This window comes from Sitophilus oryzae, unplaced genomic scaffold (assembly GCF_002938485.1).
Source record: "Sitophilus oryzae breed Bouriz unplaced genomic scaffold, Soryzae_2.0 scaffold_817_pilon_pilon, whole genome shotgun sequence".
Classification (NCBI taxonomy): domain Eukaryota; kingdom Metazoa; phylum Arthropoda; class Insecta; order Coleoptera; family Curculionidae; genus Sitophilus; species Sitophilus oryzae.
This window is the reverse complement of record NW_022147436.1, coordinates 598848-618807: the sequence shown is the minus strand read 5'-3', so window position 1 is coordinate 618807 and position 19960 is coordinate 598848. Positions and strand designations below refer to the sequence as shown.

At 29.8% G+C, this 19960-nt stretch overlaps 2 protein-coding genes and 1 long non-coding RNA gene across 3 annotated transcripts; 1 reads left to right on the top strand and 2 right to left on the bottom strand.

Annotated features, from left to right (window-relative positions):
• Window positions 1-1020: 1020 nt before the first annotated feature.
• On the bottom strand, window positions 1021-6826 carry LOC115889645. Its single transcript, XR_004051481.1, has 4 exons — window positions 6674-6826; window positions 6194-6613; window positions 4250-4408; window positions 1021-3938 (listed from the first exon to the last, which is right to left on the bottom strand). It is a non-coding gene; the product is annotated as an uncharacterized LOC115889645 (long non-coding RNA).
• LOC115889644 (ribonuclease H2 subunit A-like) lies at window positions 4746-6011 on the top strand. Its single transcript, XM_030909693.1, has one exon. It carries the CDS (start codon window positions 4824-4826, stop codon window positions 5781-5783), a length of 960 nt encoding a protein of 319 aa, XP_030765553.1. The 5' UTR covers window positions 4746-4823; the 3' UTR covers window positions 5784-6011.
• Window positions 6827-7612: 786 nt separating the features above from the next.
• On the bottom strand, window positions 7613-18910 carry LOC115889635 (cleavage and polyadenylation specificity factor subunit 5-like). Its single transcript, XM_030909685.1, has 5 exons — window positions 18557-18910; window positions 18072-18336; window positions 15145-15310; window positions 10715-10829; window positions 7613-7831 (listed from the first exon to the last, which is right to left on the bottom strand). Exons 1-5 carry the CDS (start codon window positions 18733-18735, stop codon window positions 7810-7812), a joined length of 747 nt encoding a protein of 248 aa, XP_030765545.1. The 5' UTR covers window positions 18736-18910; the 3' UTR covers window positions 7613-7809.
• Window positions 18911-19960: the final 1050 nt, after the last annotated feature.

Genomic DNA, 19960 nt, shown 5'->3' with positions numbered 1-19960 from the left:
TCTATCAGGAACCCATAAGTGTGAATTGGTACGGAGTAAATTCAGTACCAATATTTACCTCTTCGCTCTTATGTACTCCTGATACATATCCGAGAAAATTCAATTATTGTCAAAGACTGCACGAAAATTTTTAAACCAGGTCAAATATCGCCGATTTTTATCGGGGTGAAGAGGTAAGGATTAAATTTAGTACCACATTTAAATAAAGCATCGATCAACGATATTTCTGCTATCTCTAGCACTTCGACCTCGTTTCCAAACTTCAACCCTTAATATCTCGGAAACTATAAGGGTTAGAGAGGAACGGAACTCGGCTTTCAATAGGCATTTCAACCCTCTATAAGGGCGCAAAACGAGGGCGCGATCGGAGACAAAAAAAAATTTTCGCCAAAAATGAGGTAAGGGGTTAACCTTCCTTCATTTTTGCCGAAAAATTTTTTTTGTCTCCGATCGCGCCCTAATTTTCCACCCTTATAGAGGGTTGAATGGCAAATCGAATGCCGAGTTCGGTTCCTCGATATCTCTTATAGTTTAGAAGTTATGGCCGTTTTTCGAAAAAATCTAACTCATTCTAACTCGTTGGTCGGGTACTCCAATTTTTGCCAGGTCGAAATTATTTTTGGTCGGTTTTGTCAAAAACGGAGAAATCTTGAATTTGTATCAGGAACATATGAGTGCGAGGAGGTATTTTTCGATACCAGGAGCCGTCAGTTACATTCACCATTTTGTCAAGAATTTATTTCGTTTATTTTTACCTCCTTACTCTTATGTACTCCTGATACAAATTCTCAATTTTTCAGTCTTTAATTAAAATTGGAGTAAGATTTTTAATCCTTGCCTAAAATCACACATTTCTATCAGGAACACATAAGTGCGAAGAGGTAGTTTTTACCGCCTTGATCTTTGAAGATATAGTATTCATCTCCTCGCTCTTATGCACTCCTAATACAAATCCGAGATTTTCATCGACATTGTTTATTTTCCTTGGAGAAATAAAACCACAATTATTTTTAATAAGTTCTTTATTCGTATAAAAAGTATAAATATATTTGACGTGGACAGTATTCTGGATATGTACTACAAAATTATTATACAGGGTGGTACACTTATTTAAGACTCTATATTATTTTCAGCAGTAGCAATGGCTTTCATGGCCTACTTAAATATTTCATTACATTTAATAAATACTGTGTGATCGAAAAAAAAATTGCATCTAGTTGGCTAGGAAATGACGATCGATGACATTTCCCATATAAATTTACATATAAAATGACAGCGACCTTCATTTCATAGCCATCGCTGACGCTGTTTTTTCTCGATCATACGGTAGCTTATATACAAGTCTTATATCTGTAACCAGATGATCATTACACTAAATAATTAATATAATAGATTAAGTAATATTCTTAATTGTCAAAATAAATCACTAATTAACCACAATAACTTACTTTACTTTTAACATTCAGCAGATGAATAAAACTAAATTAATATATACAAATTGAGCGTTTATATAGGCACTCGGTTGGTACTGACCAAGTGAGGCAAAATTAATTACCGAGACTAGAACAGTAGGAACAGAGAACTGAAAGGAAATTAATATTTCCTTTCAGTTCTCTGTTCATATTATCTTTATATTTATTTATTTTGACGCTCTCATATGCATCTAATTGCCTGTAATTTGGGACTTGTTTAATTAATTTTAAATTATTAACGTCTATAAAATAATCTGTACCAAAAATATGTTGAGAAACGCAAGAGTTATACGCTCTACCCATATATGAGTCATGTGTTCTTTAAATCTAGTTAATATTGATCGTCTAGTTAACGCAATATATTTTTGATTGAATTTTTGATAGATGAAATTTCATAAATACCTACCCGACTTTTCCAGTGGAGGTGTTTTATCTTTAGGATTACCTAATATATGTAATTTATTTTTAGCGCTATATACAAATTTATAATTGGCATTCATAAATATTTTTTAACCAAAGGATAAGCTCATCAAACGGTAATGAAATATAGTTTGACGTATCTTTCTTCACCTCTTTCTTTCTTTCTTTTTTGACCTGTTGATTTTGCCACTGCAAGGACCTAGTGATTTTGCCAACGCAGAGACCTGGTGATTTTGCTACTGCAGAGACCTGGTGATTTTGCCTACAGCAGGGACCTGGTGATTTTGCCACTGCAGAGACCTGTTGATTTTGCCACTGCAGGGACCTAGTGTCAAATTACAGGTCTCTAGTGTCAATCTAAACAAGTCTCAAATTACAGGCAATTAGATGCATATGAGAGCGTCAAAATAAATAAATATAAAGATAATATGAACAGAGATAATATATCCTTTCAGTACCCTGTTCTTATTGCTCTAGTCTCGCAAATTAATTTTGCCAGGCTTGGTCAGTACCAACCGAGCGACTATAAAAACGCTTAATTTGCAGATAATAGTTCAATTTTAATCATCTACTGATGATGCTAACGCGGTTAACGAAAGGCGCGACCAGTGTTTAAAAGTAAAGTGTTTTGATTTATTGTGGCGAATTAGTGTTTTATTTTGCTAGGAAACATTGTATTATTTTTAGAGCATTAATATTGCAGATGATTTAACAAATAAAATTTTGATAATTTTGAATGCTGTAATTTTTTACAACTAAAAGTCAACCAAGACATATTTCAGAAAAGACACAGTTTAAAAAATATACAAATATTATTTCGGTTGTATTAAAATATTACTTAAAATATATAAAAATAAATGCATATATACTGAAATTAATATTTAAATTACAGAATTTATCTTATTTCAATTTTATTTTTACATTTTTTTAAAAATTCTATTAACTTTAATATTCTATTTTCCTGGCGCGTTCGCCATTTAATACACTTTTGCTTTTATAATGCCGATATAAAAAAATATCAATTTAAAATCATTTTTTAAAGAGAGAAACGCTAATATAACGGTATATAACATACAGAGCGTCCACACAATCGGTCCATTAAAAATTATTTCGGGATTCAAAGTCGTATTATGAAATATATTTTCCAATTTCTGAACAAGTTGTGTGGAAAACTCTGCATTCTTTTATAGAGCATTAACATTGCGAATGATCATTAAATAAAATTTAGATCATTTTGAATCCAGTAATTTTTTATAACTAAGACGTATTTCAGAAGACACAGTTTAAAAAATATACAAAGGGTTGAATTAAAATATATAAAAATAAACGTATTTATACTGAAATTAATATTTAAATTATAGAATTTATCTTTTCTCAATTTTACTTTTACATTTTTTTTAAAAATCTATTAATTAAATACAATGAATCATTTAATACACTTTTGCTTTTATAATGCCGATATAAAAAAATATCAATTTAAAATCCTTTTTTAAAGAGAGAAACATTAATATAACGGTATATGACATACAGAGTGCCCACACAATCGGTTCATTAAAAATTATTTTGGAATCCAATTTAAAATATTTATTTTTTATTAAGTTGTATTTTGAAATATATTTTCCACTTTCTGAACAGGTTGTGTGGAACACTGTCGTGTTAACACTGCAAATAATCAATAAATAAAATTTAGATAATTTTAAATTCCGGTATTTTTTACAATTAGAATTAACTAAAATATATATTCTTGAAGTGATACTAGTTTTAAAAATATAAATATTTGAATTTTAACTTAAAATATATAAAACATTTGCGTTTGTACTAAGAATGTATGTACGAATAACAGAATTTAATCATTTTATCTAAATTTTACTTTAAAAAAAAATAAAATCATAGAATTAAAAAAATGAGATCAGTGTGATCAAAATGAAGTCTCCCTATCCTAAGTCTGCCTTCTGTTCTAAATCTTCAATGGGGAATATACAGGAGGATCAAATAAGTAGGAGTACCAATAACAGCTGCAGTTGTTAAAGAACCAGTACCATAAACCTATAAACAGAAATAATTGTATAATATTGTTTCCATCGTACAAACAATATTTACTAAACATCCAAGCAGAAAATTTTTTTAACGGCCTCCAAGAAATATGATTAAAAGGTTTAGATGGTCTGTACTTATATTCTTGTGCAATTGTGTAACATAAAAATACTAGTACTAAGCCAGAACTAAATTTTATTAATATAATTTCTTATAATAAAATAATAAGTTTAATTTGTTCAATAACACTAAAAACATAAACTTTTGACTACCTCACACCCTTGTTTCATACATCAAATCTACAAAAAAAAAACATAACTTACATTTTTTTAAGGCGAATAGTTGCCTGAAGCCAGTCAATGTCTCAGCAAAGTGGTACCTGCTTGGTACTGTTGATACATTCCATTCCTATAAGTGTTGTTGAAAATCAACTGCACATTGCCACAGAATATTCTTTTTAATATTGAGAAGTAGTGGAAAACCTGAAATTTTTTATTTGTTAAATTAGAAAGAAAACACAATAAACTGTAGATATACAGAGCGAATCAAAGATATTTGTACGTTAAAATCATAGTTTTTAAATAACGAAATGCTGTATTTTTTTGATCGAGTGGGATTCGCAAAGTAATTTCTTATTCCATAAACTATACCTGTGACTATATACTGAGTGATTTTTGGAATATGGCTATTTATAATTAAATTTTCTACACATTTAAAGTGCGATAATTATTATTAATTTATTAGTATATCTAGTTGCCTAGATTAGTTGATTTTTTTGGCGGTTTTTCTTATAACCATTAACCTAAAACCTAACTTTAAAATCAAAAACATTTTATTTGTGATCTGTGTTGTGATTTTAATCAAAAATAAAATTTACTCATTTTTTCATCAATTAAAATGAAATCGGAGAAAAATGAAGAACCTACAGTAACAATAACTAATTTATCTCAATTGCAGACGTTTATTAAAGATAGGAATAATTGGCAAAATGTTTTCTATATGTCTGAAATTCCGGAAGTATGTAGGGAATATCCCTGTATTTTGGGAATAGATGAAGCAGGAAGGGGTCCAGTTTTAGGCCCTATGGTATATGGTACTGCTTTTATCCCCATTAACGAACAGACATTACTAGAGACTTTAGAATGTGCAGATTCCAAAGTACTGAATGAAGAAAAGAGAGACAAGATTTTTGAGAAAATATGCGATCAGTCAGGCAAAATTGGATGGGGAGTAGAAATAATAGCTCCAAATTCAATATGCAACAGTATGCTCAGTCGGTCCAAATATTCATTGAATCAGGTTTCCATGGATGCAGCTATAGGTTTAATGAGAGCTGCAGTGAATTTGAACGTGAAAATAGAGCATGTTTATGTGGACACAGTTGGAAAGCCAGAGAAGTATCAAGAGTATCTGAAGTCTATATTTCCAAAACTGAAAATCACTGTGGCTAAAAAGGCAGACTCGACATATCCAATTGTGTCTGCCGCTAGTATCTGTGCCAAAGTAACTAGGGATCATTCATTGAAAGTGTGGAATTTTACAGAAAATTTGGAAGTCGCTGAATTTGGTAGTGGATATCCTGCAGATCCCCACACAAAACAGTTTTTAACAGATCAATTTGAGCCTGTATTTGGGTATCCACAATTGGTAAGATTCAGCTGGTCAACTGCAGAGAATATGCTGAAAAATGTAGCATATCATATTGAATGCGAAGAGGAAGAAGAACAGAATACACATCCTCCAAACACTATGGCTATAACATCATTTTTTAAAATGACTAGGGAAAATGCAAATAATGTTAAGACAATGCATGAGTTTTTTACAAAACGTAATCTCAGTAGAGAAGTGGACTTTTAAGACTTTATTTTAATTCTACAAAAAACATTGAAAATCAATTTTAATTCAGGTTTTGATTTTTGATATCAAATTATTTACTTGTTAATACTTTACTTTTATTTATTAAGTACTTGTTTGTAATTTTATTCAATTATTGTAAGAAAACCAATCAACAGCAGCTATTGTATCAAATAAGTATTTAAATGCCGAGTTGTGACATTAAATCCTATTAAAAAATATGTACCTAGATTGTTCCTTTTTTAGAAGATAATTATACAAATACAGAATCAATTACTATACTAAAATATCATAAAAAATATTTATACAGGAAAGTAACATAAAGATATGCATGTTTTTTAACATTATTAATATCTCCTTTATGACTTTTCACTATTTACTTTAAAGAAAAACGGAACAAATTAATAAAATACCTTATACATTGCAATCATATCTTGATCACAATAATGCATTTCCAAAAGAGTAACTTCAAATTATCTTTATATCAAAGTAAAAAGCGGGTTTGGGAGGTACAGCATAGAATCCATTGATTTGCACGTTTGAGAGTATGATTTTCTGAAGAGGTATTTGCAGTAATGTTTGAAGGCAACAATTAAACGTAGAAACTATCTCGCAGTTTTGTTGATTTCAGTCTTGTTGCTCCAGATTTACTCTTTTTTGGCACAAACCCATTGAAAAGCAGAGTACAATCGGTGAGATTTTCTTACGAATCCTATACAAGTACACATATTCCCAATAGAAAATCGTACTTCTTTTTATCTTTTTTGGTGTATTCTCCCTTCCTGTTCATAGCAAGCTCTCTTCACTGTATTATTATCAGAGTTAATACATATCTGTAATAAAAAACGTTAAGTATACAGTCTTCGCAAGTTTAAAGTATAATATTATCATACCATGACCATAATGTATATTATATTAATCGTACATTTTAATTTAAGCTGTAGATTTGTTATTAAACCATTAAACTGAAAATAAACTTATTTATTTTACATTTAACAGATTTATAAAAAAATACATTTTCTAAGGTTAGAATCACAATTAGTATAAAATTTAATTCATAGACGTCTCTTATTCAACACTTTTTTGAAACTAAAAATTGTAGATTTCTTTAAATTTCTAAGAAAATTACAAGTAAAACAATAGATTCCACTAGTTATGTTTTTTTTATAGAATTCTATAAATGACTAATTTCAATACATAATAGACGATGGCGCCACATACACATACTAAAAATAGAAACCTGCATTTACCTACTTTTGAAACTTCCCGTATTGTGGCGCTATAATCGCTTAGAGGACAGTTCCAAAGATTCTCACTAAAAAAGAATGGCGCTGTAGTCAATTAAACGCGCCAAATTAAACATTTCAGAAACTGTCCGCATTTTTAAGAAGTAAATGAAAGGGTTTCCCGTTATTTCTTTATTCTATAAATGCACAGTAGTATAAAATATCAAACTTACCAAATGTGGAACTTACAGAATTTGAAAATAACATTAACCTATTAAAATAGAGCTGCTACCTACTTTTGATAAAACAAAAATATTCTATTCTAAAATAAATAGCACCGTTTTTATTATTATACATTTATTATAATAAACAATTTACAGCTTATATCTATTATTTTTATTACAGTTCAAAATTCTCTCTAATTTGTCTGTCCCTATACAATTAGTTAATCAGTAAACTGCCAGTATTCGCTTTCCTAAGTAACAACAGACAAATTAGGAACATTCCTTAATTTTATGAAATTTATATTTTATTATGAACGGCTAAATTAAAATTAATTTTCATGAATGTTTTTTTATTAAAATGTAATATACCATTTGTATCTTAGTAATTAATGTTGAGATCTAACTTTACTGCCTTTTTATGTTTCTTTGATGTTTCATCCCCCGAAAAAAAAATACATAACCTAGGTCTTAAAGAAATCAAACAGCTTGGTAAAAAAATTGAACTGGAAATAATGAAGGAAATGTGTCTGTAAACCACCTGTTGTTCCCAAATTTTTTTTTCGCTCTTTACTTCAAACATCACATGTATATGAACTCAAATCTGAAAATTAATGAAATTAGATCAAAGACTTATAAAATATTTAGATTTCTTCCATAAAAACTATTATATTATACAGGGTGAATCTTAAATAAGTACAAATATTTTCAGGACCGGTAGATCTCGATAAAAGAAACATATTTTCTCTTTACCGTTTTTCAAATACGTCCAAATAACTAGAGATGTGCAGATTATGCACTCGCATAATTGCATAATTTTTAAAAAGGCTTTAAAACGGTTCAAACTTGATACCTGAGTCATCACTAAACCTTCCGAATACACCCCGCATAATAACGCATAATCGGGTCGTTTTGCAGCATAATGGGCAAAGTGCATAATTACCGCATAAAGTGGCATTTTTTCCTTTTTTCTACAATTTAAGAAGACTATTGTTTGAGCCAATTAAAATTGTTGTGGTGACTTGTGACGATATTGGAAAAGAAAAGGAAAAGATTCATCTGTTACTAGTGATGTAAAATTTCCAGAAATATATTTTCGGAAATATTTCCTGAAACATTGGAAATATTGGAAATATAAGAAATATTTAAAAAAATAAGAAAATCTGAAATATTTATTTATAAAAATCATAACAAAACATCGCAAAACACAAAGTGGATTATTCTTCAAATTAAAAAATAAATTAAGGTTAAATTTGTACAAAAAAAATATTTTTGACACACTAGTCGAGCAAGAGGCATCTTCATCGCTGTCAACAGCATCACATTCAGTAACATCTTCTTGCTAGTCTACTTCCTCAAAATCTTCAATAGTATCGGAAATAAAAATTGGTCTATTGCCGTTTCCTATTTTCTTCAGCAAGTTTTCATTGTGGGATACATAGAGTACCTTAGCGGCTCTATCATTAGTAAGCCTGTTTTTCTTTTTTGAATGAATATGACTATAAACGCTAAAACTGCGTTCCGTGGCAGCCGAAGATGCTGGCATCATCAAAATTCGTGAAGCTACGTGTGATAATGAAGATGAAGAACACAGTCCTTTCCACCAGGAGACTGGGTTATCAAAACTACTTTTCCATATGTAGTTATTTCCAAATAACTTGCCACTTCTACAACGGTAATCTGCTATTTCATCTATTATTTCTTGCTCCTTTATATTGAGTTTATTTTTTGACATATTAAGTATATGCATTCTATGGCAGAAAGAATTTGGGTTTCATCAAGTTCAGAACCTTGTGATTTTGGATTTAGTAATTCTGCAGCATAATGAATGAGTTTAATAGCAAATTTTTCTCTTTTGTCAACAAACTCCAACAATTCGGATTTTTCTTTGTCGTCAAGTGAGGACAATACAAGATTATTCTGAATTACCCTTCTAATATCACAAAATGCTTTTACAGCAAAATGAATGTCGATCAGGGATTCCCCTACGCTACCACCTACGAGCTCGGGACTTCCCCGTAGAAATGCGAGGTTGCAAATAAGTAGGTGAATCCTCAAACTCGATATATTCACCATATTATATGTTTGTAAAACTGTTCTATAGTAAGTTTAATGTTTATAGGGTTACAAAATATGAAAGATATATTAATAAACATCGGGCTTGAATCGTTAATGACAAGATTTAAGTATTTTTAAAAATATTTCCAATATTCCCAATATTTCCGAGACACGTTTGGAAATTTCCAATATTTCCATTTACAACACTATCTGTTACACAAAGTACCTACGGCTGATTTCAGAGTTTAACATGGTATAATGTCGGATGAAGTGAAAGAGGCAGTTCAGAACTCCAAAACAAATAAAGATAACAGATTTTGTATGCAAGGTACTGTTAGGATTGAGACCCAATTATCCTGAGTTTTTTACATACTGCATGCAAGTTTTGCATATCCCAGTGGCAAATGTCGATAGCGAACGAGCTTTTTCAGCCTATGGAGATATTCTCTCCCCTAGACGTTGCAGACTTTCTCCTGAAAACGTTGAAGTTATGATGTGTATGTATTTTGGAGATGATTGTTCGGATTGGGTTGTCAAAGATCATGTTGAAACTTAGCTTTTTTTCTTTAGCTTTTTTAATGAGATTAATATTTGATAATATTATTAAACTTTTGTTACCTTGTTAAGATGTTTTATATAGTTACCAAAAAATGACATTGTGTGTCAAATCTTGTGTTTTTTTCAAGTTTTGAAAAAACTAACCATTTTCAACACCTTTATCAACACCTTTAACGAAAATACCGACCTTTATGCACTTTTTTACGTAAAAACATAAAATTACTTTTCTAGGAGCATTTTTCGCATAATAAGTAACTTTTTAACGCATAATAGCCGCATAATGAGCCATTTTTGGGCGCATAATATAACAAAATTTGTTCGCATAAAATAGAGGGTTGTAAAATGCATAATTTGCACATCTCCACAAATAATAGAGTTATTTTACTTTGAATTTTAAAAAAAATATATTTTTTGCTTAAATTTTGAGAACCACTGGATCATTTCTGGGTTTTCTTTCTTGTAAATTTAATCTACTACCTATGTTGCCATATTATAAAGAAATTATGTTTTTTAACTAAAAACTAAAAAAATTTCCATTTTTTTTAAAACTCCAAAGTTCAAAAAAAAAGAAGATTTTTGCGAAAAAACCTCAATCGTGTTTCTGGGGTAGAAATATACTATTCTTGCCAACCAAATCAGCAAAATCAGTACATTCGACTCATTCAATCGTTTTGGATTGCTTTGTATATTCTTTTGTAATCAAAGTACCGTATGAGAAATCGAAAAAAAAAAACGGCGTCAGCGATGGCTATCAAATGATCGCTGTCATTTTATATGGGAAATGTCATCGATCGTCATTTCCCAGTCAACTGGACGCCGGTTTTTTTTTCGATCATTTGGTATTATTAATAAAAAAAGAATAAAAGTTTACCTGCACAATGACTGTGGCAAGGACGATATGATTGGTCCGTATCCTTGAGAATTGTCATACAGTTCAAACAATGGAGCAGCGACTAACTTGTAGTTTTTAGGTACGGCAAACGTGGCTGTAAATGACACAAATGCAATTAAAATCAATAATAGCAAATTATTAAATTATATACTTCCATCGATTAAACCATAGATTAAATATAAAAAAGATATAGCATATAGAGAAGAGTATATTACAAAGACAAAACTTCCAATGCTTTGTGGTGGTGTACTGTATCTTTTTATTATTTTTAATCTGAGGATTAAACTTATATTCACTCTATAAATAGTGAGAAATAAAGAACTATATTACAGTGAAAATATAATATATAGCAAGTCAAGAAAAAAATACATTATCAAACAGCTATCTTTTTTTATTATTAAATAAATATAAATATGTAGAAAACCATACAATCAGTCATCAATACAGTTTCACTAGTCCTAAGTGATATATAAAATTATAATATAACTCCCAGTTAAGGTAATACCGTTATAATTTCAAATAATTCAACACTGTTTTTTTTTCCTATTTACAATGTTAAATACAGTACTTGTATGATATATAAAATTATAATATAAAACTCCCAGTTAAAGTAATACCGGTATCATAATTTTAAATAATTCAACACTGTTTTTTTTTCCTATTTACAATGTTATATACAGTTCTTGTATAAAAATAAGGTAGAATTAAAAAGACTTGCTTAGAATTAAATGGTAGTAATATAAATACACAAACTTTTATTTCTAAATCAGGGATAACAGAATGAGATCAGGTTATTTGTAGAAAACCCGATTTAATTTATGAATATACAAAATATTATAAAATTTACAAAGAAAAATATGTTTTTATATTATATACCAACAGCCAATCGCGTCTAGCTTAAAAAATAACCATCTCTGATACATCATATTTCCTGTGTATAAAACAAATCGACACTAACATTAGATGTCAATAAAACAAATAAAAATGCTGATAAAATACAAACATATCACTAAATGTATTTCTAAAACCACTTAAATTTACTTTGAATTATCCCACTCATGGTAATTCCATATAACTTATAATTAATTATAACAGCATGTATAGAACAATAATTTCATCACTTAGATTTGACATTTGAGTGTAGAAAAACACCTATTAACTCATAAAAATAAAAACATATAAGAGCCGTTCTAAAGCAAGACATTTTTTGTTAAATAGACATTACGGTGAGCCAAAAAAACTAACCTTTTTATTTTTTATTTACGATTTCTTAAGCCGCGTCCAAGCTACTCGAACAAAATGTTCGCGAACATATATAATTAAACAGATACTAAGTGAAAATTGTGATATAGGTACATTTATAAATAATAAAGCCAACAAGTACAGCTAGCCTAGGCCTATTAAGGAGCGCGGAGCGCCGAACGGCTAGCTTGTACGCCAGAGCGCGCGTCTGCCTATGCTAGAGCGCGCGTCTGCCTATGCTAGAGCGAACGGCGTGCATTTCGGCGGACATTGTACCGGACACTTGGAAGGGTCTCATTTAATTGCGGGCGTCCATCTGTGATTTTTACTTTTTGCCGAGTATTCGACAATGGGAGACGCAGTTATTGACTGGGATCGTGAAAAACATTTACAACTAATTTGTTTACACAAAGAAAAGATTTTATAATTTTAATTTTATTGTGGGTTAAGCGTGAATAGCTAGTAGCTAGACTTCGTCCATATAATTTCATTTTTGTTATTAAAGACCTTTATGATTATTTTTATTAAAAACCGGAATTATTATGGGATTCTGAAATTAAAAATTACTACTTAATAGGAAGTTTGACACCGGAAATTAAATTTTACCATTACATTTATAGAAATAAATATACCGGGTGTTTCTGAAAAGTGGTCCACTTCTATAACTTTTTTAATATTTTAGATAAAAAACGAGATTTGGTATGTTAGTATAGGACATAAATTAGAATTGATCGTCGTTTTCATTTATTTTCGGTCACTACCTATTTCACCGGAAATGACGACTTTTGATTTAAATGGTACCCTCGGTATTTTTTACCGTATATGATAGAAAATTACATTCTAAATAGAATGATATATTATGTCAACTTTTGACATTTTCAATTTAAAAATGGCCGTGAATAAATGTAACGACAATTTTACTCTAAATACCAAGTATGTGGTACCAAATTATTCGTAAAAAATGCTTTTTCCAAATATGCTGAGCCAGCCTCGTACCATTTGAAAAATTTGAGTGATCATTAAAAATATGATTTGGGCATCTTTTAAGCGGCCATGAAAGGATATGAAAAAAAATTACACATCAAATATATGTATGTTTCCAAAGTTCTTTGATTACAAATTAATAGTTTTAACTCAGTCTTGGCACTCTAGATTGAAATTTAAAATGCTATTTTTATTTAATTGGAATTGTCTAAAATTGACGTATGGTATGTCATTCTATTCAGAATGTCATTTTTTGTTAAATAAAGTAAAAAAGTACTTAGGATACAATCTAAAAATACAAAGTTGTAGTCGTTTCCGGTAAAACAGGAAGCGACCGAATGTAATTGAATACGTCAATCAATCCCGATTTATGTCATATACTAACAAACCAAATTTCGTTGTATTATCTGAAAATATAAAAAAGTAAAAAAGTGAGCCCCTTTTGAGAAAGACCTGGTAGCATCGGCTGAAAATGAATACAGGTCTTAAAAATACACTATAACGAATAATCTACCAAAAGACCCCTGTAACCCTCCGCCCGCTAAATATTGATTCTTCAACGACAAAAGTTCTTAAACTGTTTACCGGTTAATTTATTTAATAAAATGCTTGCACTCGAAATCCGGGCACTCGAAAAAACAGCGACTACCTAAACGCATCCTAGATCTATAGAGCAAACTGGTTGTCGTATTCTTCCCCGCACCTCAGTCCTCGAGACCGATGCGATGGGCTGTGCCGTCGTTTACGACCTGCTGCTACGAGTATATAGTGTGAATTATATATGTTCGCGAACGTTTTGTTCGAGTAGCTTGGACGCGGCTTTAAGAAATTTTATGCTCTACAAGAATCCGCTATGTAAATTTTTTTATCGTAAATTTAATGGAAAAAGATTTTTTTACGTGTTATTTAAATGGAAAAATTTGAATGTTCACCGACACCTTTTTAAATTGAGCTAAAAATCCCGTCTTCCGAGGATATATTTTTTCTCGATTATTAGGTTCATTTTAACTCATAAATTCCATAAGTTAGTTTTTTGGCTCGCCTTAATATACTACATGCACATCCAACATTTGTAATCAATGTTTTAATGCTTAAGACACATCTATAATCTATCTGACCCCCTTACATTATAACAAAAAACATCCCTCTTTAGACCTTTGACTACTTACATATTCATGAAACGAAACAAACGGAAGCGCCCCCGTGAGTATGTTGTGTAAATTACATATTACCATTAGGGATGAAAATTTGTACAAAAATTTGTTAAAATCGGTTTTAGAAGTATAAATTTTGCGCCTAAGAAGCAATTTTTGGAAATTCGCCCTCTAGGGTTTGAAATGAGGGGTTGGACGTTCTGAAACAATCCTGTTCAGGAATATGAAAATTTGCACAGAGGTTCCTTATGTAGCGTAATTGAATAATTAGAGCGATTTTTGGATTCCTTCCTTAAGGGGGTAAAACTAGGGGTAAAAATTTGTATAATTTTTTTATGTAAAACCCATTCCAGAAATAGGAGAATGAAATTTTGTACAGAGGTCCCTTAAGCGATGAAAGCGAATTTTGGACATGCATCCCCTAAAAAATAAGGGAGGAAAATTTGTACAAAAATTTGTTAAAATCGGTTTTAGATACAGTGCACTCACAATTATAGTACAGAAACATTTTTCAATTGTAACGGAATAGATATATTAAAATTATATATTTTTATAACAATTTTAATAACTACCAACCTTTAATGACAACGTAAAATAAACAACAAATCATTGAGTCTACCATCATGTTTTTACACGTTTTGAATAAAATTAGAACGGCACTGATGATAAACCGGAATAAGTCGGGCGTTTTTGGCCTATCGCACTTGACCTAAGTTTTTTGATATGCTCCTTCCTTAATCTTCTTATCCAAAGCACAAAAACCAACTTTACTTATGCCTAGGAAAACTAATAAAGATGTCATGACAATTATAATTTGCTTGTTATACTGTAAGTAAAATAAATATGGTAGACGCGCAACTTCAACCTGATTTCATTCTGCCACCCGCCAAAAAAAATAAGAAAAATAAATTCCAAAAATAATACCGAAAACGGAAAAACTAATACAATCTTCTCGACACGATTCCAAAATCACCCGACAATAAATACATATATAGAGAGATACTACAAAATTACAATGGAATACAATACCCTTCTCTGGCAGTTGCACTAAAAATAGGCGCTTGTGCTCCTTGGGCTTGGTTATGTGCGACGGAAGGTAGGGGTACTGGGGCGGTTCGAAGTTGGGCCTCCACCAGTTGCCGATGATGTCCTCCACGTGCCAATCCGGCTTAGCGCCGTCCATGTGGCTGAGCGTCTGCAACATGCCACAGAAAAAAAGGGGCGGAACCATAAATTTGTGTGTGCGCCTTGCTTATTTTTATTTTTAGTTACATTGTTCATCCCGAAATACATCATCGTAGTACCGCTTACCAACATTACCGACGTACTCGCGACTTGTCAAATATAGGATGATATGCAAATTTATCGATACCATTGCTCATCCCTCGAATCTGGTGGTTGTATGAAGCAATTTTTATTATTTGTATTTAGACAAGTAATTTTAACTGTTTTGTGTTAAGGACTATATTCCAAATATATATTTTTTTTAAATAAAAAATATATTTATGTTTTAACAGATAAGGTCATCTTGAAATTACAACAAAGATAAATGTTATAAATTTTAACTAATTGGATGACTCAATAAAAAAGTTGAAAAACAAACGTTATTTGTGGTTAGAAATGGGAAACGGTCTTATTTTGACAAATTAAAAGGTTGGGTATAACTTGTTACTAGGTCTAGACATTCAAGCTATGTGTTTATGTTTTGTAAGCATATTTGGCAAATCTTCTCAACGGTAGCAATAATAACTCGATGTCATCCTATATTTGACAAGTTGTAAAAATATACAGTATCACATTGTACATAGAAATGGGATTTTTAACAGAAGTTTTTTGTATTTTTTTCATTCATTTTGCATTAGAACCTGTTGCAAAAAAAAGATGTCTCAAGTTGTTATATCAAAAAAATTTACAAAGCACAAAATATTACTGATGTTCAAAACCTATCAAAAAAATTGGCAAAATTAGTGAATTAAATCTTAAGAAATTTAGAGAATCCCTCTTAGAGATATTTCAGAGCTCTAAATATTTTGAAAATATTTACGATTTGAGGCTAATGCGTGGGTGATTAGAAAATCACAGTGCTGTTTGTATTACCACATAATATAAAAATTTAATTATGGATCATAGTAAGCAGAAACTTAACAGGTATTTAAATAAAAGGTAGGTATAATGTCACAAATATAGGATTTTTTTAATCTTTACCCATTTGCACAGGTGAAAATAAAAATATATTGAAGAACCTAGTAAATAGTAAATACAATTATCTCTAGCTGTTTGCCTACTTTAAAACATATTTTAGGATCTAATGCATTAAGGGAAGTCCAGATAGTCCTTTTTAGACATTACCTTATTTTTGAAACAGTATATTCCACAAAAGAAAAATATAAAAAAACTAGTAAAAATCCCATATTCATTTTTTTTTCGTAGCCCTAGTATATGTATGACTATAACTGTACCTCATAACATCACAATCAGATTACAAAACTCAACTTATTTAATTTAGTATTTAAAATAGACCTCCAAATGTATTAATAAATTTATAGTACTCATATATAGTATTCATAATCTGATTTGTACTTTTCACAAATGGTGTAAATTAGCGCTATATATGACAAAATTACAGTTATACAACCGAAATCAGGTAAAAAATTATTTTAATAATTTTACACATATTTAGATGTTAACTATAAAAAGTATATATTTCATTGCTAAACAATTTTCGATAATTGTTATATAGTTTTATGTATAACTGGTAATATGAAATGTTTAAACCATATTACACAAAGTTGGATAAAAACTAAATAAGAATAAGGAATAAAAAGAGAAATAATCATAAAGTACATTATATCATTAGTATATCAATAGTACGCAACTAATAAGTAGGAATAAAAATAATATGTAATTTATAATATTAAGATCGAATTTTAAAAAGGATAGCTTATTTCCACAATCAAATATATTTCTATAAATATGAATTTTACTTAAACTTGTGGTACAAAAATATAATTAATTATTATAGTATAATTAATCCATAGACACACAAATCCACAAATGTAACTAAAACAATCTTTCAATACTTCATAATTTTTAAAACTAATATAATTATTAAGTTTCTGTTATGACAAAATCAAAATTATGTAAACTGACACATCAAATTTTTATAATTTTTAAAAAATATATTCTTTTTGATCTATTAGTTTCTTTCTATACATAAAATACATATCTGTGAATATAAATTTATATGATAAACCAAATATTTTTGCAAATATCTGAAATAGAATTAAAAAAAACATATCACAATCAATATATGTACTTAATCCAATGTTACAATATTACACAGACTGTCACTTCACATCTACTGTTATTGTAACAATGTTAATAAAATAGATACCAAATTTGTTAGCATTTTTCTAAAAAATTCAATAAAAATAAATTATATTTATATATTCTGATTTAAGAATATCCAGCAACAATTACAATTATGTATACAAAGTTGCTGATATATAGTAATAAGAAAATTTTGAAAAGAAATATTTTTAATGCTTAAAATAACTTAATTCTATATTTTTTCAAGTTAGTTTTTATAGTAAAATTGATATTCATATATAGTAAAATTCATTAGAAACGGACTACAATAAGTTTGTATTAATATTTAATAGTATATTAAACATAGTAGAAAAAAATAAATCAGTTAGTTAATCTACAAAACCTTACAATAAAATGTTCTATTCTTTTTCTTTTACAAAAATTGAGTTTACAAATACTATAATTTGTTATTTATTAAATAAACAGAACTAATAAAATATAAAAGTTATTTAACAAATAACAAACTAGTTTTATTTAACTAACTAATTAACATTCTTCTTTCTTCGCAATACAAAATAAATTTTATCCACCATAATTACATTTACAAAAACATACAAATAAATGAAAATATATATGATTCCACTTACCTCTGTCAGTAATCTTTTTAAACCTTCAACTTCATCTTCGCCAGGGTTTAACTCGCCACCTGGCAACTTAAAGAAGGTAGTCCCTAACTGAAGTAGTAAAACATGTGGAAGATTATGTTCGTGTACTAATAGAACACCCTCTACACTTCGTCTCATTCCAATTCTCTCAAATTCATCGCGCATTCTTTGAAACCTAGCTGGTACAGAGGGATCTTTTTCAAAAAGATGTTCTTTGGTAGCAAATATGTAGTTTGTTAACGGATACCTTTAATAAAACAAATATTTTGGTTAAAAATAAACTTATCGTATTTGTTTGTGATAATGTGTGTTATGTTTATAATTCTGAAATACATGTAATAATCAAAAGTTGAGTACCTAACTACCTAGTTAAAGAAAAAAAAAACATTTTTAGAGTTCATTGTTCTCAGACAGGCGGGGAACGAACATGGTCAGTGCTAATTTTCGAAAAGAGCAAAAAAACTTACACTTTAATGATCCTATTAATCGCTGCTGATGGAGGAGCAACTACGGGCGCAATGAATTTCGTCTCTTGTGCAGCGTTCTGGCTATTTCGTCTTGGCCAACCGGTTCCTCCTGGTCCCGCCATGTTGTTTTGTTGCTGTTGAAGATGGGCCGCTTTAACTTGTGAAGAATTCATAGCCATGACTATCAACGACTAAATATAAACTTGCTCAAGTCGCCAGAAAACCTCCTTGCAAAAATTTTCCAACTGTTACGCTTAAATTAATTTCTCTTCCAGTAAAAAATCACACCAAAAACCGGCACAACGCAACCAAAAAAACAATCGATTAACGAAGTGTCAAGTGTCAAAAATCGGGAATGACAACATAATACATAGTACCAACCAATGCCCTCTATAAAAGATCAGCCTACGGGCGGACTTTTGTTTACTTCATCAGCTGTACATACTTAGATATTGGGTTAGATTCTGTATTCATATTTTGTCGGTTGATTTTTGGTATTATTTGTTATTGTAGTGCAAAAAACTAATTATTTTGGTGTTTAAGTGACATAAAGTACTACCAGATATATGGTTACTATGATGGTCAATCTGTTTCTCATAAAAAAACACGAAATATTACACGTTTTGTTAAGTGCTTTAACCTAAAAGTGCCCATAAATTTTTTATTTATCGTGATTTTTGTGTGTGTTTTTTAAGACTCAACAATTCATCAATAAAGCTTAAGTGGAGTGTGTTTTTGGTGCTATGCCTCATCTTTGTTGTGTTCCTGGTGGAAAGGATCATAGTTATACTAGGCAGCTTAAAGTATCCGGAAGAGCAAGAAAAGTGGGTACGAGTTATAAATCAAGACAATTCTATTGAAAATATCTTTAATAAATTTAAAAATAATATTCTCCCAGAATGGTATTAAAGAAAACTGGACAATTATGTTTATTTTATTCATATTGTGGAATCTCCACTCCAAGTGTTGTTGGTTTGGTTGTTGGTTCAGCTTCGATAGATTCAAACACGTAAGTAGGTATTATGATCTAGGGAAAAATAAGGAATATGTGTATTAAAGATCATGAAAAAGATTATTATTTTGAGTTCAAAATTAAAAAAGATTTTTGTAAAGACAAGAATGATAAAGTTTAAAAGAAGAATGTGTTTTTGTTTGATAATATAATGTATGTAAGACAATTCTATTGAAAATATCTTAAATAAATTTAAAAATAATATTCTCCCAGGATGGTATTAAAGAAAACTGGACAATTATGTTTATTTTATTCATATTGTGGAATCTCCACTCCAAGTGTTGTTGGTTCAGCTTCGATAGATTCAAAAACATAAGATAAACACGTAAGTAGGTATTATGATCTAGGGAAAAATAAAGAATATGTGTATTAAAGACCATGAAAAAGATTAT